Here is a 24,578-nt window from a genome sequence, read left to right as displayed (position 1 = left end):
TTGGTCCGAGTGAAATGTTATGCAGTCTCTCCTGTTTCTAAATATATCTGTACCGTTTGGTTTGAACAAGTAAAACTATTTTTATAAGCATAAAAGCTCTCTATTATAGGACAGAAACTAGATCTGCAGACTTGGTCACTAGTGAGCAAAAAAAAAAAAGTTTGGCGGAATGTAAAGGACCAGTTGGTACAGCGTCAGTGTGTTTTCTCCTGCTTAGTGGTGTTTGAACTCACCGTCTCTTCTTCTGTTTAAAGTTGGTCCCCTGCATCTGAGTCATCTCCTGAAGGCAAAGTAAGCACTTTCAATTACTGTAGATGACTCATATAGTTTCATTGCAACTTCTGTTTCACTAAAATGACACATTTCTGCCACGTCAGAATGGATTTAATTGCAACACACGAGTAAACCTTATATTGAGGGCTTGAAGGCAAAGCTGCCATTACCACATACCAAGCAAAATATTTTAACATTTTGGGTTATCAGATTTAGCATTAATATAGGCTGCTATAAAAAATAATACTGATACAGTAAGTTGAATTGTTTTTGTTAACTTAAATGGCAAAATAGTGAAATACGGTACACCTGTTTGGCATCAAATCTAGCAAATACACTTCAATCAATACTGAAATATAAAACAAGATCAGAATGAATTGCTAGTACATTGTTGTATGTGTCCCAGGACACATCAATAAGTGATGTGTCCTGGGGACACATTCAAAGAGCTGTAAATCTCCTAATAACACCGAGGGATAACTTCAGCTACCAGCAGTCTTACTTAATACCTGAGTGCTGTTAGAATCCTCTATCCACAAAGGTTGTTCAGTGTCAAAAGTGTGATTTTACTTAAAAGGGCAGTTACTGTATGCCTTTGGGCAAACAAACCATACTTTTACTGTTAGGGCTTTCTGTTTTTGTGTCATTTTGGCACTGAAAAGATCTCATTGATACATTTAAATTGAGACAGTATTGTTACTTGCACAAATTGCACTTAGGCCCCTGGCTCGAAGCCCTCGATATACTGAATGTTGGCAGATTCACATAGAGATTCAGTGACATGCCACCATTGGCATTCAACTTACATAAACATGTTTGAATATAAATTGGGAAATTCACATTTTGATCATGCCTGGCTTAAATAGCAGCTGTCAACTGGCTCAGTTCCTCCTCATTATTTCAGAATCAGCTTTGTTTTATGGGTACAAACCATCAACAGCAGCCTAAGTACAAACTGGTCAGTGAGAGGTCTCAATTCCACTGAGAAATGACCCTTTTGTTCAGGTGGCTACCTGTATAATATTAGTCACACTTGACGACATGTGTCCCTGCACGTTTGCTTGTGTGTGTACAGCCTGTGTATGCATTAGAATGTACATAATACATACAGTATGTCAGTGGTTCCCAAACTTAGGGTCGCGACCCTAAGTGGGGTCGCCTGGAATTCAAATAGGGGTCACATGAAATTTCTTTTTTCTTTCTTTCATTTTTTACCCCAAAAAAACACACAATTTAATATTACCGAAGATGAAGGTCACTTGCGATTTTTGTTTTGTTTGTTTTTTAGTTTTTTTAGTTTTGAGTTTAAAGTGATAATCTCTAAGATTTCAGATTTGTTCTCTTGGGTGACACCTATGGCGGTGGGTGGTAATTGCAGGTGAGATCCAAACAGTGTAATGTCACTGAAGCCCTTTTCCCACATGCGCTTTGTACCGCTAAATGACCGGAACGTGGTCTAATGCCTGCATGTGAGAAAGTCGTCGTGCCGGTATAAGCGCGACCCCGTCATCGCGGAGATTTCACCAGTTTGCAGCCAGTCAGAAGAGCGGTATGCGCGATAGTGGACTCAAGTAGAGAACGGGTCCAGTCATTTCCCGCGACACTCTCATGGGCGAGGTGTACACACGTTGCTTAATGTTCCAGCGGGCATTCGCACACATTAAAGCAAACTGGCGAAATGATCTTGTGATAATAAGAGCAGTAGCCTATGTCAGCTTCATGTGTGGGTGTGCTGATTTTCCCCTCTCCTCTCTGCTGCCTGCTCGTCCTCCTCCTTCAGTGACAGCCCGACAGGGACACAGACGAAGCAAATGCGCAAAGCGAAATGTGGAAGTATTTTGCTTACGTTGCCGACAGCGAAGGCAAGCCCGGACACATCAAAGGAAGCCAGTCTGTAAAAAGTGCTTCAACGCGACGCAGGTGAACGGATAAACAAGCAAACTTATTTCACCATCAAGAGTTTTGCCGACACATCACTCCCCACCCGCTCTGCAGTGCCGCCCCGCCCCCCAACATACAGGGAAATTCGCTGCTAGATTCCCATATGCGCGAGCCGAAGTGTGAAGGGAAATGTCCGATATTGACTTACAGGTAATTTTCCGGTACGCATGTGGGAAAACGGCTATAATGTCACTATACTGCAAAGGCTTCATCCAAATGGACATAGCCTCAATCACCATTGTGAGTGACGCTTTTTTTATGAAAATCTTTTCGATTATAACTTTAAATCAGGATTCTGAGATTAAAGTCAGAATTATCAGATTAAAGTCAGAATTCTGCAGGGAAAAAGAAGCATTATGTGACATCACTGACGATGTCACTGATGATATTATTGATGGTCTACCGGAATTTGAAATGTCTCAGGTCCCTAGATTTTTGTGACATCAAAATAGGGTCACAAGCCAAAAAGGTTTGGGAACCCCTACAGTATATAGATTTGATGTGTGAATCTTTGCATCTGTTTTGTAAATATGTGTTCCCCCTCACCATAGAAATAGACCTTCCAGAGCCTCGCCGCGTGGCGCTGTCATCCAGCAGGACCGCCGGGCTACAGGAGCGGCTACAGGAGCGGCTGGGGATGGGGCGCAGCGGGCCGTCACCTGAACTCTGCACCGCCTCATACAGGTTGTCCAAAGACCCCTCCTGGTGTCATACACACACACACACACAGATGTTTTACAGTGATTTCTGATTGTGTAACGCTGAAGTCTGTGTGCACATCAAGTTGACCTTGTTGAGGAACTTCCAGTCACTGTTGAGTCAAACCTCTCACCTCCAAAAAACACCACTTTTCAGGAAGTATGATGTAAGAAAAATGACCTCATGTTTGGAAAGACCACAATTTAAACATGGAGTTTTTTCCATGTGTTTCAAGGGGCCAAGCTCATGAAATGCATTCAGCACATAAAGATCCACATAAACCTTCCTTTCATATAAATAGATGAGAATCCTCAACTTTGGAGTTAGTGGGTTTAGACACAACAGTAGGCTATGGATATGGCACTATTGCTGCTCAAAATCTCTTTGAAATGTGCTTGTCAACCATAGAGGTGTTGACATTCCTCAGTCAGAAGTCATATCAGTGTGGATCTTCTCAACCAGTTTGTGCGGATTCCTTCGTATTACACATAATCAATTTCTCTTTTCATCTAATCTTGCCTCGTTAGATGACGTCTGAAGAGCTAGTAGCGACGTCAACAGAGGGGAGGGAGTTTCACCACAGTTGTAGCAGTTTTGGTTGGCAATTCTCATCAGATCTCAGATATGGCTGTTCTTTCTCAGGTAAATTGCAACACTCACGATGTGTCCAAATGATTAAAACTTAAAGGTGTACTAAGCATGCACACATGCACACATGCGCGCGCACGCACGCACGCACGCACGCACGCACGCACGCACGCATGCACGCACGCACGCACGCACGCACGCACGCACGCACACACACACACACACACACACACACACACACACACACACACACACACACACACACACACACACATCCACTCACTCCCAACTTCCTTGATTTCATTATCTGCATCAGGGATATTTTATTAACTTATATAATTGACATTCATTGTCCATGCTTTTAATTGTTGCAATATCGTGCAATATATGTGTCTGATTTATCTCACCTCAATTTTGTATGGAGCAGGTAGGCCTAGTACCTACAGTAACCTGACCTAAACTAGGTGTATAAATGTATTCTAAATAGATCATGAATGGGTTTGTGGAAACAGTCAGTAGCTGTACATGTGAGTAGCAGCAAGTGAGAAAGTGTAATCAGAAAGTGTAATCACTGCACTGCAGGAGGACCTCCATGAATAATCCTGACCTCCGACATCTGTCCAAAGCAGCACGTCCTCACAAGGAAAACAACAACATTGATCGATTTTCAAGGGGCTTAAAACGACTGATGTTGTGTGAGTATTAAGGAAGTAAGTGCATGTGTGCAGTGGGGGAGCTGTAAACAGGAAGTAGCGGCAACCTCTAACGTGACCTTTAACATATGTCTGATATTGAAATAGCTCGCTGACAAGTAAGGTGAAGTCTTTCAAGCGAGGTGGGTTTGCGTCGCGACGTGTTCCGCTTTTAACCGTAACCCAAAACCATCGACCCCAGGAAGACGAGTTGTCGGCTATAGGCGTCAGCTAATGGGGATCCGTTTAATAAAGAAATAAACCTAACCTAAGTTGTTTTAGTTGCCTAACCTTAATCAAGTTGTTTTATTTGCCTAACCTTCTTAACCAATGAAGTTATTAGCTGCCTAACCTTAACCAATTAAAGAAATGCAATGCTTAGTACACAATAGTAGGCTACCGAATACTCTAATCGTATACACTGATCAGGTGAATCCAGGTAAAAGCAATTATCCCTTGTTGATTTCCCTTATTGAATCTACACCAATCACAAAGGAGGAGATAGACCAGTTGGAGAAGGATTTTTAAACGTTGAGACAGTTGAGATGTGGACGCGGGGCTGCAACTGAATATCAGGAAGATGCTCTATTATGTTCAGTGTAGGCTCCTCCTAGCATAGGAGTCACACCAGAATTACAGTCTTTTGCTACGTAAAACACCATGTTTATAACTACACAACTTCTGCACCATTGTCCAGCACATGTTATAACCTAGTTTACTTCATTTAATATTACTTTGAATTGCTAAACCTTTTGTATGGATGGGCAGGTCTAATCTCTATCAATCTGTGACTTTCTCTTTAGCTTCCCCCACAGTTACACAGTCAAGAAACAACAAAACAACATTATGAAAGTACAGAAAGTGTGAAAGTTGGTCCCTTACCAGTGAGAAACAGAAGAGGTTCATCTCTCCTGTGAGTCAGTGCATCTAATGGAGGCTGCAGTGTGCTGAGTGACAGCCAGAGACTGACTGAGAGAGACAGCAGCTCTCTGTGAGCCAGCCTGGGTCACCTGCTGTCTCCTCAGATTAATACCACAGTGAAATCCCTCTAATCCAATAGATGGACCACCATTAGCCCACGAGCTGAAGCAGCCATGACAACATGACAACAACAAGCCCTCTATTGGTGGAGCAGCAGATCTGTTTGGCATCACATTCACACAGGTCCACACAGTCACACCCGGAGCCAACAGGGCCGGTATATCCATTCAAACCTCCACCATCTTTAGGCTACCTGCCATCAACCCTAAGGTAAGGTACAGAGAGAGTCAGGCACGTCCAAAGTCTGGCACGGGGGCCAATTGCGGCCTGCGGACTGATTTTAGGTGGCCCTCGGCCTGTCTCTCAAAATATACTATAATAATAATAATAATAATTGATTGGATTTTATATAGCGCTTTTCAAGACCCTCAAAGCGCTTCAAATATCAGGGGAGGGAGGGGGAGGGAACTCAACTCATCCACCACCGACTATTATGGCCATCCACACAGTATTGGTTAATCAAGCAAGTTCACTTTGCGTTTCTTTCTGTTCACCTAACAATGACAGCACTATCATACAATTTGTACCAAGTAGGAACAACACAGGCAGAACTAATGTTTTCAGATGGTCAACAAAATCCTTAGAGCAGTGATCCTCACTATTTTTTCGATGAGAGCCGCACTGGCGGGACAAAGTCAATAGGAGAGCCACTTTTACCCGCAAAACACCAAAAGCCACCCAACCAAGTACATCTGCCTACAATTTTTTTGTTTTATTGTTTTCCAAATAGACCATTTTTTTCCAGAATTCTATGTTTTACTGTTTGTGCTATTTTTAATAACCAGAAAGTGTCTAATAATGTGATGAATGAATGAATAAATAAATATACAAACAAACAATAAGATATAACAGTAAATTTGTAATGGTGCAACACAACATTGCACTTTTTAAAATCAAAAGCTTCAATACAGAGTCAAAACAAGTAGGCTACATAAAAAAGCAATACAGCCACAAAGTGCTGAATAAATTCTAGTCTTGAATCTGCTGCAGAGTTTATTGAGTTGCTTCCTATCTGAATGCAGGCTCTGAGTGAATTAGTTTAGTACAGATTGGTTTACGCTTTTATTTTGAAGGCGGAAAGAAGAAATGCTACGTGAGAACTGACGCTGGTATGTTGGTCTGCTTTCTGCTAGCGAACGCGCTAGCAACGATGGTACAGTCATTCCCTGTTTGTGTGAAGCAGACCTCTCTAGATTAGAAAAGTAGGCTAAGTAGGGGGGGGGAGCCATGAGCCATACCGTTTTGTATGGTTTTCTGATTAAAAATCGTTCCATCTTGGTTCACACTCAGGGGCGGTATAGGCCTTTTTTGGGTGGGCTTTAGCCCACCCAAAAATAGTCTCAGCCCACCCAAAAAAAAAAAAAAAAAAAAAAAAAAAAAAAAAAATCTCTCCAAATCCATGGTGGTCATTAGTAGCAGTTTCTGTTAAAATTATCTTTATTTATTATTTATTTTTGCTTTACGGTACGGTAAACAAGACTGAGCCCAAATCTACCCGAAATCTCCCCCGAACTACAAATTACTATGAGGGAACAAGCGCAAACCTTTTAGACCACGGTGCCACTTTCCCCTCGCCCCCCTGCCCCCCCTAACACCACCCATATCCCCATAGCCACTAATCTTACCCACCACTCAAATCCCCAGAAAATTTTGTACAGTTTCAAGTAAAAATGGATCAAGCTGGTGCACTTTGATCAAAATGAAGAGACTAGATCTATGAAGAACTACACACATCAATATCTTCTTTACCGTTCTGTGGTTTTACAGCAATGAAAAAATAATTGTTTCCCTATATATACGTCGGTGTCGGGCCAGGACCTCGAATGTCACTTTTTTCACTTTTTTACTTTTTGTCATGAATCAATGCCATCGGTCACCCTTCACGTCTCTGTGTGGTTTTTAACAAATGCAACCAATGGAAAAGCATTAAAACGAGCTTGTGAGTAAATCTCGTAACGCCATTCGCCCTCAATCTGTCAGTCAAACCTAGAAATTCCCCCCCTACCTCCGTGTGTACCCCCCCCACGCAGGACAGTAAACCCGGAAAAGACACACGGCAGACGCACTGTGTATTTCTCATATCGTTTTGACTAATCCTGGCTTCCTCTGACGTTAATATATCAATCAAATGTTTTCCAGTTATTCCTAGGCTGCAAACTTGTTTTAACATGCAAATCGGAGTGCTTTCTGACGAGAATAAAGTAACGTTAACGTTACGTTATGTCAGACTATTTCTCAGCCCATGCCAAAGCCCCCATTCGGCCATGAGAGGCGAGGGGCAATGCTGTTGCTCCTGCGCGCGCCCCCGCGGCCTGGAGCTTGGGGGCTCGTGCATGAGGATGCGGCTGCCTCCCGCTTGACTGGCCATGAGAAAGCGCTTCCAAGTCGGACTGATAATATAAACAACATCATTTGAGCTTATCCAGGTAAGATATTAATAAAGTAATGACACATTCAGCGGGAAACTAACTATAATTAAGACATGTGCCAACTTTGACGACATTTGGTTCAGTAGTTTAAGAGCAAACAGGTTTTTTTTACTTCCTGAAAAGTTTCTGTTTTGGAAATTCGAGGTCCTGGAACGACAGCGGCGCAATATTCTGCATACAGGTTACTTATGGTAGAATTATGCTTGCATACATAATACCAAAATCACTTCAGGGGAGTTTCAAGTAAAGTAACATTTTGCTTTGTAGGCAAAACAAAAGTAAAATTAAATCAAAAGGGAACTTCCTAACTTATTGGCTGGAATAAAATTCCGACAAGATAATAATATACTGTAAGCACTAAAGCAGGAGTTTGCAGTCAACTAGTTGAAATTAATATGTGGCAGTATTTGTGGGGGTCAAAATCTATATAGGGTGTACCACCACAAATAGATCAGTGTATGGGAAACACTGACTATTAAATTGTGTGACTAGAAAGACACCAATAAATCTGAGAAAATGTACTTTAATTTTGAACAACAGCACTACAACGGTGGCATTACAAATAGTATTATGAAATTATTGTGGGGAAAAACAAGAATGCCACTTTTTTTCATGAACTTTAAGCAGAAAATTAAAAAATAGTTTTAAAGCAAAAATAAATAATAAATAAAGATAATTTTAACAGAAACTGCTACTAATGACCACCATGGATTTGGAGAGAGAGAAGAAAAAAAATTTTTTTTTTTTTTTTTTTGGGTGGGCTGAGACTATTTTTGGGTGGGCTAAAGCCCACCCAAAAAAGGCCTAGAACCGCCCCTGTCGAGGCCCACAGAATATTGTGTGATATTACTATGTAAACACCGAACACGCACAAAGAACGAGGAGACTCTATTGTATCATCAGCAAAAAAAAGTTTATTGATACCATTTTCCGTTCTTTAGTTATGAGCCGGAGAAGATAGGTTGTTTTCAGCAAAAACAGGCGTTTCAAATTAGAAGCTGAGATATTCAGCCTTTTGTGAAATGAAGCATTTCAAGCACATTCACTGACTCTGAAGCTAATATTTTCTGACCTGAAACATCTGAACAGCACCCACACACCCCTCAACTCCAAACTCCTCCTCCGTGGGAGTGTCTCTGGTGGCTCTGCTCGCTCTGCTGGCTGCTGCGTGTGTCAGGCGAGTCTCTGCTGCCTGCTATGGCAGGCTCTGCTGCCTTACGGATCCACGTTCGGATGGCGGCCGCTCGTCGGGGGAGTCTGGATCGGGCTCGCGTTCGTCTGCGTTTCTGGGGTTTCGGTTGTGAGCTGGGATGAAGCTGCGTCTGATTATAGGCTTTCTGCTGCGCGTTTCAAAGTGCGCTGCACCCAGTCTATTTTCGGAGCGCTCAGCCTTGTGCGCCGGCTCCCAGCGCGACACTGAAAAGCCAAACCATTCTCATGAGAATGGTTTGGCTTTGGTTTTATTTTCTGGCGGCTAATCGTGTGGAGAAACTATGCAGCAGAGACAGAGGGGCTCATTTGTGGGAGCGGATTGACTGCTGTTCGCAGCTAACGTTGGCTCCAGGCAGCCAGAGCAATCTGTGCCGCTCTGGCTCATGCATCGGTTTCTCTTTCATCACGGGGCTTTTTCTGCTTTTTTTCCTCAACTTTCTCTAATCTGGAGAGCACTGTCGCCACCTAATGGGTCCATAAAATAGGTTATACACCTTCAATAGCTACAATATTTTTACAGGAGATGCACGAGGCTTTGATCCACGTCCCACCGTCAAAAAACGCAATTGACGACTTTAGTCGTCTTTGGCACTCTACGTTACTATTCGAATTGACGACTATACTCGTCCTTGGCACTCAATAGAGTTAAAGTTCATGAAAAAAGTGGCATTCTTGTTTTTCCCCACAATAATTTCATAATACCATTTGTAATGCCACCGTTGTAGTGCTGTTGTTCAAAATTAAAGTACATTTTCTCAGATTTATTGGTGTCTTTCTAGTCACACAATTTAATAGTCAGTGTTTCCCATACACTGATCTATTTGTGGTGGTACACCCTATATAGATTTTGACCCCCACAAATACTGCCACATATTAATTTCAACTAGTTGACTGCAAACTCCTGCTTTAGTGCTTACAGTCGGACAAATTATCTTGTCGGAATTTTATTCCAGCCAATAAGTTAGGAAGTTCCCTTTTGATTTAATTTTACTTTTGTTTTGCCTACAAAGCAAAATGTTACTTTACTTGAAACTCCCCTGAAGTGATTTTGGTATTATGTATGCAAGCATAATTCTACCATAAGTAACCTGTATGCAGAATATATATAGTATATATAGGGAAACAATTATTTTTTCATTGCTGTAAAACCACAGAACGGTAAAGAAGATATTGATGTGTGTAGTTCTTCATAGATCTAGTCTCTTCATTTTGATCTCAAAGTGCACCAGCTTGATCCATTTTTACTTGAAACTGTACAAAATTTTCTGGGGATTTGAGTGGTGGGTAAGATTAGTGGCTATGGGGATATGGGTGGTGTTAGGGGGGGCAGGGGGGCGAGGGGAAAGTGGCACCGTGGTCTAAAAGGTTTGCGCTTGTTCCCTCATAGTAATTTTTTGATCCAATTTTTATCCTCCATTAGTGCTAATTTAATTTATTTATCCTGGTTGCTGGTCCACCCTCTGCCGATCTGGGGAGAGCCGAAACTGGCTCCATGCCACCTGTCACCTAAGCTTCACCGGTAGGACATAGCACGTGGGAGGATCACGCTACTCCAACAAGTTCCCCTCCCTCCAAAACAGGCGCCCCGAATGACCAGAGGAGGCGCCACTTCAGCGACCAGGATATTGCTTGTTTTAGTGAGGGGTTAATTTATGAAGGAAACCCCCAGGCGGCACGGGGAGAACATGCAAACTCCACACAGAAAGGCCCTTTTGACGACCCCACCCGGGCGGTGGGCACTCGAGGACATGCGGACGGGCACGCACTCCTTCAGCGCTCACAACGTCCCAGGTGGGAATCGAACCCAGGACCTTCTAGCTGTGAGGCGACAGCGCTACCTTTTGGGCAACCTTTTTAACATCATGCATGAGAATATTGAAGGCAACCAAACGTGCCAGTCGGTTTGCTAAAACAAAGGTGTCTCTCTTATTAGTCTGATTCACACGACCTCCTCTCTATAAAATACTAAATTGGAACAAAAGCATCACCTGATCGATCCAGTGTTCTATAGTCTGAATGCTCTGTTTGGTTCCATGTCCTCCTTCATGGATCAATATTGCTCATGTTATCGGAGTCGCTGCAGGACTGCTCTTTCTGGAAATCTGCATCGCTGCTGGAGTCTTCATCTGGCGAAGGAACACGAATGGTGAGGGACAAAGAGTTATTTATTTATTTATTTATTTATTTATCTATTTATTTATTTATTTATTTATTTATTTATTTATTTATTTATTTATTTATTTATTTATTTTACTCCTCTTCCTCCTCCTCAGTCTTAAAAAACTCTGGGTGTCATCCTTGACTGAATTAAATTTTAAAACTCACATCAGCAATGTTACCAAGATAGCTTTTTATCATGTACAGTAAGAAACATTGCAAGAGTCAGACCCTACCTACCTTTCCTTAGAAGGATGCTAAGAAACTGACTCATGCCTTTGTATTTTCTAGTTTTCTAGATTAGACTACGAACTCACTTTATACATTCCGGCGGTGTCTCGTCATAGACGTGTGGTCAATGGGTCAGCGTGTGGTAAATCCTGATCACGTTTCACCCCACGGCCCTACTGACACAACGTTTCCGGAAGTAACGTTTTGTAGGCATTTGCACACAGACCGACTGTATCTATACTGGCCTACAAAAAACTCAGCAGCAAGTATTTTAACCAAAACCAGGAAAAGTGATCATATCACCAGTTTTAGCATCCCTGCAACGGCTACCTGTAACGTTGAGGATAGATTTTAAATCCTTAACTGGTTTAGCGCAGGGGTTTTCAAATTCTGAGGCTGTGGGCCTCCCCTCTGACAAAGCTTGGGGACAAAGCACCTCCCCACACACACCTTCAAAAAAGGTCTGTCTGAAGGCATTTTGCAATTTATTTGTTTATGACTCTGGAAAAGTGGGGAAAACATATCTCTGTAACTACTGCAATATTTCTTCACTTCCATTCACTGAGCCTCCCCTGAAACCGGTTGGAGCCCACCTGGGGAGGCCCGCCTCCCACTTTGAAAACGTATGGTTTAGCACCTTAAGATCAAGATTAAGATCAACTATAAGACCGAATATTAAAGCATGTAATAAAAAAAAGTGTGTTGGTTGGTTCATAATAATTTGATCCGTCATTGAGTAGTAATGTACTGTAACCCCTTGTCTGTATTTCAGGGTTCAAACCTGCTACCAGTAAGTTTTCCCTTGATTATCTTTCGGCATCTACTGTACTGTATCTGTTGCTTGCATTGTTTGTAGCTTACCTAAGGCGGAAGTCTAGACATTAGTAACAACATTATTACTGTTCATTTCTAAATTCAATTATTGTACTTTGTCATGTGTTTGTAGCTTCTGAATCTTTACCTGCTGAAGTTGTACGTTTGTCGTAACTGATCACAGTGAGTACTTTGTCATGTAAAGTATTCTGCACTCAACCAAAGCTGCATAACTATGTAGCATAACTATCTAGCATAGTATTCACAGATATGTATGTAATTGTAAGAAGAGAAATCATTGATTTTCTTTAGATGAAGACACAACTTAGAGTTGTAATTCACATCCACCTGCTGGTGAGGAGTCAGAAAACCATTCTGATAAAGCATTTTCACACTCAGTCAGTGATTCAGTATAATTACAGAAAACCGTTGACGTCAAGTTTTTAATCTAATTCAAACAAGATAAATGTTGTCTTTTTATACAGAAATTAAACCTCAGGCAATATCAAAGCAAATACAGTAGACTACACCAGGGGTTCCCAATCTTCCCCACATACACTAAAATTTGCTGAATTAACCATGCAATAGCATCAGAAAGGCTAAATAACAACATAAGGCTATTGGTTTCAAAATGGACACACACGCGCGCACACACACACACACACACACACACACACACACACACACACACACACACACACACACACACACACACACACACACACACACACACACACACACACACACACAGGCTAACATTAGGCGGTGAAAAAGAGGACCCATTTGAAAATGTTTTCCCCTCACCAAAATGTTGCCTAAATTTGAAGTGTTATTTAGCCACATTCCTGACAAGCTAGCATGACATGGTTGGTTGGTACCAATCAATGCCTTAAGGTCTTCTAGTTTCTAGTGATACCAGAAACTTCACTCTGGCTCATATATTGCGGTAAGCCTGCTGTTCTCTGTAAAAAAAAACAGTTTGGGAACCAATGGACTACACAGTGTGAACCATAATAAATTAGATATTTCACCTTGTCTGTTACTCTGTTTTGACAGGCGACCTTGGGAGATAAGAAGAGGTTCATGTTCATTCCAAATACAGAGGCATCAGATAAATTGCAGCAGTTGTTTTTGAAGAAAAATACAAAACTTATATTGAGAGAGATTTAAGCAATATCACACGAGAGGGAGTGCAGTTGTTGGCTAATATCGGCACTACTGTGATTCGGTCGTAGGCACGAGGCCGCAGGCCGAGTGCCGAAGATAATCACAGCAGTGCCGATATTAGACAACAACAGCACGACCTCGAGTGTGATATTGCTTTTATACAACAGTTCTATTAAACAAAGCTGATTAAAAAAATGACAAAAAGCTGAGAAAATATATGATTTCTCTATTTATTCCTCCGCCAACAAAAATAGTTTCCTCAGCTTTCTGCTTTGCCGAAAATGTAGCCTAATCAGCCTAATTAACTGCAGACTGTCTACTTTACTACTGTCTACTCTACAGCTGTGAAGCATTTTGTTGATTAGGGCAGCTGTGAAGCGAAGTGATCTACACACAGTGAAGCGCCAGTACATTATCATGAAATATTGGCACTGGTAGGATCCCTCTTGTCCAATCAAATTGCCCGGCCGGCAGAGGCGGTCCTTCCACCAGGCCGATCAGGCAGCCGCCTGGAGCCTCGTCCACTAGAGGGCCTCGCAGACCAGAGCATTTCGTTTTTAGTATCTCCCGAGTCCGTCCCTACCACCGGCCTCCCCCTCCCCCCGCCCCCACAAACACTTCCCCGTTTCTTCTGGACTGGTCAATCCAAACGAATATAAAAAATAAACCTGACTATCATCATTCATGTTGTATCACCCACATTTCACACTCTCACTCACAAAGTAATATGGACGATCTATTTCATTTGATTTCCACCACTTGGGATCGATCGAGTTAGCGTTGTCATTTGCGTGATGAGCAGTCGGTACTGTGAAGCATCTAGCTAGCCGCAGTAGAAGTTGTAGAACACAATGAAGCGTTTTCAGAGTGGAGCACAGAAGAAAAAGAGGAAGTTGGAACAGGGGAAGTTTAATGAAAGTTTGACCAAGATGACAAAATTCTTAAAAAAAAACGCTGACTTGACGGAGGACGAGGAGCAGCGAGCAGCTGCAACGTTAATTGAAGCAGCACCAGGTGAGCGTGAGTTAGCTAACAACAACGCTAGCACTAGCAGCCATGCTAGCTCTAGGCTGCCTCTGCCTGCGTCTGCTGGTGCTGTGGCGGCAGCTAATGTCACAACGCGCGGGGAGAACGCCTGCCACGCCTCGGAGGATAAAAGTGACAGTGACAGAGCCGAGTCACCCACGGTGACCACCACCGATAATACCGATGATGATGATGATGATGACAGAGGCAGAGAGGACGCGCAGCAGGCGGCTGATGTTACTACGTTAACGTGGGAGTCGGTGTCGGACTTGGACGAGGAGGAGGATGAAAGTGTCAGAGCCTCAGCCACGGATGATGATGACAGTGGTGTCAGTGACACAGAGCAGCAGCAACCCAGTGAGCCCACCACAAATCAGACACTGCTCTCCCTGTGATCTACTGACCTCCTGCCTGGCTGTGAAGCTGTAACCTGCTCAGATCTCCTACTGCCTGTGAAGCTGTGACCTGCTCTCCCTGTGATCTACTGACCTCCTGCCTGGCTGTGAAGCTGTAACCTGCTCAGATCTCCTACAGTAAGTAATAGTTTTGAATTTCAAATGTTTCTAGTTATTCAATGATATATTTTTCAGTGGAAGTCATCTCTCATTGTGTTAAACCTGCCCATGCCTTTTTCTCTCTCTCTTTCAACATAGAATTATGTCAGCATCCAGACCAGACCTCCATGACCATGTGCATGACCCTGCTCACTCACCTGCTGCCTGGCTGTGACCTGCTCTCACATTATGATCTCCTACTGCCTGTGAAGCTGTGACCTGCTCTCCCTGTGATCTACTGACCTCCTGCCTGGCTGTGAAGCTGTAACCTGCTCAGATCTCCTACTGCCTGTGAAGCTGTGACCTGCTCTCCCTGTGATCTACTGACCTCCTGCCTGGCTGTGAAGCTGTAACCTGCTCAGATCTCCTACTGCCTGTGAAGCTGTGACCTGCTCTCCCTGTGATCTACTGACCTCCTGCCTGGCTGTGAAGCTGTAACCTGCTCAGATCTCCTACTGCCTGTGAAGCTGTGACCTGCTCTCCCTGTGATCTACTGACCTCCTGCCTGGCTGTGAAGCTGTAACCTGCTCAGATCTCCTACAGTAAGTAATAGTTTTGAATTTCAAATGTTTCTAGTTATTCAATGATATATTTTTCAGTGGAAGTCATCTCTCATTGTGTTAAACCTGCCCATGCCTTTTTCTCTCTCTCTTTCAACATAGAATTATGTCAGCATCCAGACCAGACCTCCATGACCATGTGCATGCTCACTCACCTGCTGCCTGGCTGTGACCTGCTCTCACATTATGATCTCCTACTGCCTGTGAAGCTGTGACCTGCTCTCCCTGTGATCTACTGACCTCCTGCCTGGCTGTGAAGCTGTAACCTGCTCAGATCTCCTACTGCCTGTGAGGATGTGACCTGCTCTCCCTGTGATCTACTGACCTGCTGCCTGGCTGTGATTAACAGCTAAACTCCAGCACACACACACACACACACACAGTAAGTTAAGGATACAGTTGTACACTAATCTTTTCATCTTATAGACAACACAAGGGTTTACATTGCAAATGTTTCTAGTTATTCAATGAGATATTTTTCAGTGGAAGTCATCTCTCTCCTCCTTAAGTTATTTACTTGTCCCCTTCTCTTCTTCTCTCTTCCAATGTCTCTCTCCAGGTTGTTCCAACATCCCAACATCATACATGATGACCTGACTGCCTGTGGCTGTGATGTGGTGATCATCTGAGTGTGTGGTGTCACTGGTGTGATCTGAGCATGTTTTATTAATTAAAGGCTATATACTTATATTACTATTGCCACATTGTCTTCTTCTAACTGACTGGTTATTCTGGTGACTATTCTGGTCAAGTCTGGTCAATGAAGCATAATCATTATGCATTATGAAGCATGATTATGCCCATTGAATCTGAGGGGGGATGTAACTTCAAACAGCCTCTAAATATGGCAAAAATACGTCCAAAAAAGGTCAAATTTTTTTCCGACCGCGCCCCTTTGGGGCGCCACCGGAAGGGACCCCGCCGGCGGCGCCCCTTCGGGGCGCCACCGGTAGGGGCCTCCTTCGTGGCTTGGCCTGGAGCCTCCAGATGCCCAGGACCCCCTCTGCGGCCGGAACTAACTGTTGTATATATATATACATATATATTGATAAAATATTGAGATTTGAAGTTATAGGATGTCTCAGAAATCTTTGGACAAATCACATAGGTAAAGTTTGCATTGATTTAGGCTACTCACCAAAGAGTAATAGGCCTATTTCTGCATTCGTGCTTGATTATTGCACCTTGTATTCATACTGTACTAGCAGAATACACATGCAGTGGATCGGGCTGTGCAGCCTTTGTTAGCTCGCTCGCTCACTCGCTCCCTCACTCACTCACTCACTCACTCACTCACTCACTCACTCACAGAGATGCATCCTTATTATAGTTCTGATTCTGCTACTTCATTTGGGCAAGATCTGTGCTTTTCAAATATAAAACAAGCTAATACTGCGCTGTGGTGACCAGAGTTTTTACAGAGTGAGGGGGCCTCACTCAATAAAAATGTCCCTTTATACTGCTACTATTGAGTGTGTCAGTTAGCTAAAATGTACAGTAGGCCTACAGAACTGAACTGACTAAAAAGGGAGAAAATACAAAAGTACTATTTGGCTGTTTAAAATGAGGCTGTTCCATTGCACCACTGATTCAGATCTGCAACTAATCAGAGAGATTGAGAGTAAAGTCTAAACAAAAGCAATCAGAATTTGACATTCTGAAAACTGTGTGGACTTTCTGAAATTGTGGAATTGTTGCTATAACCTTTAAAAAATATATTTTCTCTGCAACATTTCTATACACAGCCTACGTGCGCGCCACATGCAGGCGGCATACTTAATTCTGCCACCTTCTCAGCCACACACTCTTTCCTGTGTGGGAAGGAGAGGAATTATGCATTGTGCAATTATGCAAAATCATGATTTCTTTTCATTTGTGACCGCGCTCACCGAATGCAAAGCCATCAAGTGTTTCATGATCAGGAAAGGTGCTTTTGGACGTATTTCAATCATATGAGAGAGAGAGAGAGAGAGAGAGAGAGAGAGTGAGAGTGAGAGAGAGAGAAATTGAAGAATATGTTTGCTTAATGTGTGTGTGTGTGTGTGTGTGTGTGTGTGTGTGTGTGTGTGTGTGTGTGTGTGTGTGTGTGTGTGTGTGTGTGTGTGTGTGTGTGTGTGTGTGTGTCTGGATTTAACCTTTCGACACATGTAGTGTGAAGGTTGCGTATAATACTCTGGTTATTATTAATCCATAAATCGCCCAACCAATGTCTGGGCTGCATGTGGAGACGAAGCAGATGGCGAGATTAGCACTTTCGATTGACCTACATATTTTCACACTGATTATGTTCCATGTTCCATATGTTGTATAGGAGGAATGGTTTGCAGTATCAACATCCCTGTGCATTAATTTGCTTTAGTCAATTCAGTCATGTTTGCCAGTCGTGACAGTGGTGCTGGTATTGTTTTCACCTTGTGAGTCAGTGTGTGTGTCACAGGAAAATGTGGCCCTGCTGGAGACTGTAGTAGGAACTGCCACAGAAGCGGTTTTGAGTACTTGTTCTAGTTATATGTCGGTCTGTCTGTGGACGGATTTTGTCACCGCAACAGCGTCAAATCGGTGCAAACACGATGCAGTCACAAAACTTTGTACTTTTGTACAAAGTGTGTGTACAAAGGTGTGTACTTGAGATCAAAATGAAAGCCAAGTTCGAAAATGGGTGTGGCCCAAGCAAGGGGGCCGTCCCCGCCCCACATTGGCCCCCGCTTTACGCTCCTGGCCCACATTTTAAGTCGCAGGGACGTCATGGCTGGTGTGTGATCATTGCGATGGTCTAGTTTAACGTGTTTTTTTTTTGTGTTTTTTTCTGTGAGCTGATGTGAATGCATTTCTGTTGATTGACTCACAGGAAACATTTGTTTTAAATGAAAACATCTGATGCCTGTGTAAAAGAGCTCTACGACGATCATAGAAATATCATAGAAATACACTGAGATAATGCAATATTAGAAGTTTACTCTTAATATGTAGTTAAAAAACCATTCTCCTCAGTCTACTTTCCTGGCTGTCTGCTGTCAGCTTGCTACACTTTCCCATCATTTGATCACTAGCTACATTGAAGCAGCTTTTCCTTTTTCCTTCAACATTTAATTGGGCTTGTATACATACACCTTCTGGTTAAAATAAGCCAAACACTCAGAGTACTCCTCCTGCAGTAGATCTCTCTTTTGTAGCCAGTGTTGTATATTGTATGCACTTTTGGTTTGTGTTCTGTGATGTACCACATTTTATTGCTGCTGTTGTCTTGGCCAGGTCTCCCTTGTAAAAGAGATCTCATATCTCAATGGGACTTCCTGGTTCAACAAAGGTTAAATGAATAAAATTGACTCATCAAGCCTCATCATATGTGAGTACCAGTGTATTTGCTGATGGCTGTGAAATGAAAGGCAAAATAGCTGAGGTTCATTTCAAAAGTGCTGATTTCACTGACATTTTGCAGATGAAAGCAAGAACAATCACAGACAGGGCATTCACATTAAAGTGTCATTGCAACCATCACCCACCCAGGGAATCACACTGCTACAGATTATCATACAAACTGTCATACAGACTTTGAGCCATTATTTTTTGTTCATGTGTGTTGATTAGAACAGAAAGTGAAAGAGAACGCTGAGTTTCAGTATTAACACAGGTCTTCATCGCAGCAGATGACGTCAACGTCTTCTGTGCACTCCTCCTCGCAGGTTCGAGAAATGCTGTCAGCTGTGGGGCAATAAGAAGGATATTGGAATAATTAAACCATCCCTGTTAATTTAATTAAACCATCCCTGTTAATGTAATACGCCCCCCCCCCCCCCCCCACACACACACACAGAGACTCAGTACACCTTGTAGTTCAAGGTGTACTCAATTTGAGTTAAGGTGTGGACCAGTGATGTCATTTGTCCATGAATGACATCACTGGTGCACAATTTAACTCAAATCAACTCTCAATAATTGTCAAACTAAATGAATGCCTTCAAAAGTGTTTACAGTTTTTTAATATACTACTGATGTTGTAATGATACAAAGCTGGTTGAAAATTGTCGGAGTGTTCCTTTAAGACTAGATGCACCATCAGATATCATTCTGAACTCAGATATCGCTGGATTGGGTATTGGTGACAAAGGGCCGATCTAGTATTGGATACCATTATTTTAAAATATATTTAAAAAAAAATCTGTGCATTTATGTATTTATTTGTTACATTTTGTTTTACAAAGTTAGGAAAGCAACGTTTAAGTGGAGCCTATAATGTTGCCTCACACATAAAAGAATGATCCCAGTCTCCCACACAGTGAGGCATACAGCTTATTAATTAAACACATGGCATCGGATCGGTACTCGGTATGGGTCGATGTCCAAAGCCCACGTATCCGTACGGGATCGGGACCGAATAAGTTAGATCGGTGCATCCCTTGTTAAGACTGAAAGCAAAACCAATTGATTGGAGCAGAGAGAGTGTAGGCTAGTAGTACTTACTTCCCACATAAGTCTTGCAGTAGTTGGCGGATGCTCCACATTCCGTCTCCACCTTGCAGATCTCGTCACCCTCACCTTCACAGGTGTAGCATCGGAGCGTGTGCACTGAACAGAAGACAGCATCCATCAAAAGAAGCGTGTCACTGTCTTTGTCACTTTGTCTACTACTTCAGTGTAAGAACTATTCAGGCAACATCAATGTTTAGTCGCTGTCACGAGTCACGACCCAACGGTTGACTGGGAATGAGCAGGGAAGGGAAGGGTATGAAGGGGAAGAGAAGTTGAAGCTTATGGGCAGGGAAGGGTAGTTGAAGCTTAGTTCAGGATAGCTTTTCAACTTCATAATTTACATACAGTCTTTTGGACACACCACATTTTTCATTACTTCATGTTTTTCTATTGGTCTGCACCCTGACAAAGTTCCTGGTTGGGCGGCAACATGTGGGTGCATTTTAACATGATTAATAGCCAAGGTCAATAAAGGCATCACCCAAAAATGAAAACTGTCATCATCTACTTGCCCTCATGCCATTCTCTCCAGTTGTGCTGGCAACCTCCCTGTGTGTTATATCGACAAACCACCTGTGTTTCAGGCATGAGGGTGAGTAGATGACAGAATTTTCATTTTGGGTGAACTGTTCCTTTAACTTCAGGAAGGTGCCTTGAATTTTCTCCTCTTTTCATCACATTTTTCTTTATGCTTGCTATTTTTTCCACATTTTAAAATACTAGTAGACATCAAAATTATTAATTAAGTGAATGGAATTATGCAGTAACCAAAAAGTAATACAGATAAAATCTTCATTTTATCTTCTAAAAATCCTTTAAGATCATGAAATCATCATCATCATCATCATCTTAATAATAATCAGCAGCAGGTGTCCAAACTTTTGACTGGTATTGCATTTACTCTTCTTATAGAAAACAATGTCTTGCCACAATTGTAAATATGTAACAAAATAAAAAATATTCTTATAAAAGTATTCATATTCAATCCACCGCGATGTTTATGATTTCTATATCCAAGCTGTAGAATGTAAATATCACTGCATAGTGTCCTCACCTTGAGTGCTACACAGCAGCAGCAGCAGTAGTGTGGGCAGAAAGACCTTCATGTTGTCAGTTGGTGTGTGGTCACGTCCTGCTCACTGACACTTTTATAGCAGCACATCACATACCAGGCTACACCTGACTTCCTGCGTTTCCTTGTGTATCATCTTACAGGAAAGGCGGTACTCACATACCTTCCAGCATTGTCTTGAGGCCAAGCGGAAAATCAAGCAGACAAAGGAGTTACAGTACTTACTGGTAATCTGTCTTGTACCTTTCCAGAATAACATCTATTGTATTGCAATTTGGATCAACTGAAGTTCACATTGAGATTTTGGTTCTGCAGCCTTTTTATGATGAATTTACAATAAGCCTTTGAGTTTTTGACATTAGCTGGCTTTGACATACGGCCCCCGACCTCACTCAGTGTGGCCCCTCGGTCAACTTAAAAAATAATAGTAATTAAAAAAACACACAAGGCGGACGTTTTTGGTTAGGTTAGACCACCAACATCTGTTTTTATTTTACTGTACAACCCAGAACATGGCGCTAATGGCGTTAGCATTGTCCATCCACATACTGTTTAACGTTAGCATTTGAGGTAACGCTATTGTAACAAACTATCCAGGATGCACATTGCACATGCAACATTACTAATGATTAATATCACATATTTGGGTGATGCACCCCATCAAATTGCTGTAGCGGGCTGTTTTAAAGCTAGAGCAAAGTTTCTGGTGTCATCTGAAGAATTACTAAATTTGAATATCAAAAATATAAATGTTGGTATAATAAACTTTGATTACCAGTCCTTTTCATCAAATTAGTAGCTATAATTGGGAGTGATGGTGTTACAGTAGGCTACTGGTGGAAGTGCATGGTCACAATCTGGCCCTCTGGTAGCGAGGAACTTTTGTGTGGCCCTCTCTATCATCAAAGTTGCCCATCCCTGATCTAAAGAATTGTAATCATGTATCATGGATTCCTGCCATGAGGAAGTATCTTCTCATACTTTAGGGTCAGTTACCGTCAAAGCATTAGAGTCCAGTTTGTCCTGGTCTAACCGGTGAGACAGCATCCTTTCCACAGCAGAACAACACATTACACAATACTTTATTATGTATCTGTGTTATGAAATCACATTAAACAACCTATTTCTCAGCACTGCCCTGCATTATATTCATACGTAGCTACTAATGACTTACAATGGCCTACATGTATGTTGATATTCTGAGGTATTGAGAAACATGGGTGTTGCTCAGTGTGCTGGTGTGCTAAAAACAATAATAGTGAATTTCAATTTCATTTTAGGCAACTTGAAAATGAATTGGAAACATGTGAATGCCTTTAATGGAAGGCATGCACAGGACAAAAGACACCGGAAAAAGCAGACAAAATCACCCAAATATGTCTTCTTAAAGTGAAGAAACATTCTTTTTACAATAGTGTCTGAATGTGTATTGCAATTATAACGTCAAATCATCAGAATCACGTTGAACTCACAGGTGTGTAGGAATCTGGCTTGGTGACATAAGACAGAGATGCAGTATACTGACAAGTCACTGAGGTTCACACACACTGACTGTGAAAGGAAAGTGAAAGGACAACAGAAGAGAGATAGAAGCACAGTACAATACATACATTATTAATCAATAAATCATCTTTTATATGTAGCCATCTTGAATAAAATGATTGGAAAAAACGACTGTGAATGTAAGTTTAAAAAGTAAATACGTTTTTAAACTGGTAAATATCTATGTGAGTAAATAAAAGATGCAAAAATAAATTCAGAGAACGTACACAGTAGTGAGGTCTCTAGACCATAGTTCAAGCAGAAGGCCATTCGTGCATAATCTAATCCGATCACCCCTGACGTCAATCAAGTTCTAGTATGACGTGGTCAGTCAAAGTCTTAGTATGACGTCCGTAATGACGTCAGATATGACGTCAGTTAATTCTCATATATATAGCAAGGGTTCTACGTCACCTCTCTCTCTCTGGCCGATCATAACAGCAGCAGCTTCACAGCAGTCCATCTCCCTTGAGCCCTCCTCCGGAGCGTTGTTTTGCCCCACCCACCTCCCCAGTCCGCCACCAACGAGTCGTGACTCCTGATCCCCCACGGGGGGGGGGATCTCCTAGCCTAAGCAGATGCCCTCCTCTTGCCTCAAGAGCAGCGCCACTGGCTAATGGAGTCATGCGCCAAAGTATTTGCCATGCATGCCGATTGCTAAATAAAGTTTGTTAAATCCTACCGACTGGCCTCTCATGATTGAACTAATTGTACATTGCGAAGTGCAGGACTATGGAAATGGAGTATTTCTTTAACCTACAGATTTAATTTAAGTTTGATAAAGTGTTTCCCTGGCAACATAAATTATAACATGTTACTCAAAGGCTGATATTTGTATCCAATCAGAACTATTGTCAAAGTCAACATAGACCAAGTATAACAAATAATAGCATCATACCCCAGCTGCCTCACCCTGAGTCAAATGAAAACTTGAAAAAGAAAGTGTATGCATCGGCTTAGCCAATAAAGAGGAAAGCTTGAAATAACATTTATATCAGCTCCCATGCTGCATCATCTATGCCCTAGAAGTTTTCATGAATTTGATGTCAGGGTCAGGGTGAGACGTGTCAAACGTAAATCAAAGGTGCAAAAACAAATTAAACAACTCCTACATTAAAATGTGTAAAGGATACACAGTCACACAACTATGAGAAATGTTATATTTCTGTAACCCGAGTACAGTAGGCTATCCTATTAATCAAAGGGTAATATTTAACCAATCAGAACTACTGCCTCAGTTACCCCTACACTGACTGAATGTAGGCTCCTTCTTATTTTGTTCAATCCACATCTGTATTATCTCAAAGCTTAAAACTCCTTTTCGAACTCATTCGCTTCTCTTTCATCTCATTTGTAATTGATCGAGATTTCATAAGGGATAATTTACACTTACACAGATTCACCTCATGTGAAGTCCCCAATATTTTGGTACATTCAGTGCAGATCAAGTGTCGAACTTGGGCATAAAACACTGAAATAGCTCTCAACCTTAAGCATCTTGGAAGCCAAACTTGGAGTTGTCCTTTTTGTGACATCTAGAAGCGGGAATAGGAAACTGCACATTTGATGCTGCAGTTTAAACACCACGGCCAGTCTCTCCCAGATGAAGTAGTCTTACAGTTATTGTGGAGGAAACCACCAGTGTAACTACCCAAACCCAAATGTCTGGTGAAGCCTGACACCTACTGGTGAAAAATAGGCTACTGAACTGGCCTTCTCTTATTGGCTGGTCTACACCACCATGCTTCTTATCAAAATCTTTATTCACATTTCACACATCTACTCAGGTTACAATCAGATAGCTGTCTTCGGCATCAACTCATAAATAAAAGGTTTATTTTTGGACACAATACAGAGGGAGCAAACAAAAACACTCAACATATTCTGTCAAACAAAATGTGCTTAAAAGCAAACTTGGCACTTGTTGCTCGATTCATTTGAGGTATATTCTGTTCATTTAAATTATTATTATTATTGAAATAAAGATTAAATTAACAAACATTGCAAATCAAGTTTTATTTTATTTTATTAGTTTATTTGGACGGGACAGTGCAAAATTAATGAACACAGAAACCACAGAAACAGATAGTGAAACCTGGAACATAGTAAAA

At 41.9% G+C, this 24,578-nt stretch overlaps 1 protein-coding gene across 1 annotated transcript; it reads right to left on the bottom strand.

The window, feature by feature from the left end:
• Positions 1 to 18,723: 18,723 nt before the first annotated feature.
• On the bottom strand, positions 18,724 to 21,063 carry LOC310777294 (lymphocyte antigen 6E). The gene is made up of 3 exons (XM_083637606.1): positions 20,908 to 21,063; positions 19,845 to 19,949; positions 18,724 to 19,085 (listed from the first exon to the last, which is right to left on the bottom strand). Exons 1-3 carry the CDS (start codon positions 20,957 to 20,959, stop codon positions 19,006 to 19,008), a joined length of 237 nt encoding a protein of 78 aa, XP_083493732.1. The 5' UTR covers positions 20,960 to 21,063; the 3' UTR covers positions 18,724 to 19,005.
• Between the last annotated feature and the right edge of the window lie 3,515 nt (positions 21,064 to 24,578).

The sequence above is a fragment of the Poromitra crassiceps genome (genome assembly GCF_964638095.1).
Source record: "Poromitra crassiceps genome assembly, chromosome: 5".
Taxonomy (NCBI): domain Eukaryota; kingdom Metazoa; phylum Chordata; class Actinopteri; order Beryciformes; family Melamphaidae; genus Poromitra; species Poromitra crassiceps.
The sequence above is the reverse complement of the archived record's forward strand: the minus strand, read 5'-3'. Positions and strand labels throughout refer to the sequence as shown.

Coding starts and splice junctions, on each gene's coding strand:
- LOC310777294 (XM_083637606.1), bottom strand. CDS start 20,959: ATGAAGGTCTTTCTGCCCACACTACTGCTGCTGCTGCTGTGTAGCACT. Junction 19,950..20,907: donor GCTGCTGTGTAGCACTCAAG/GTGAGGACACTA, acceptor TCTTCTGTTCAG/TGCACACGCTCCGATGCTAC. Junction 19,086..19,844: donor CTGCAAGACTTATGTGGGAA/GTAAGTACTACT, acceptor ATTGCCCCACAG/CTGACAGCATTTCTCGAACC.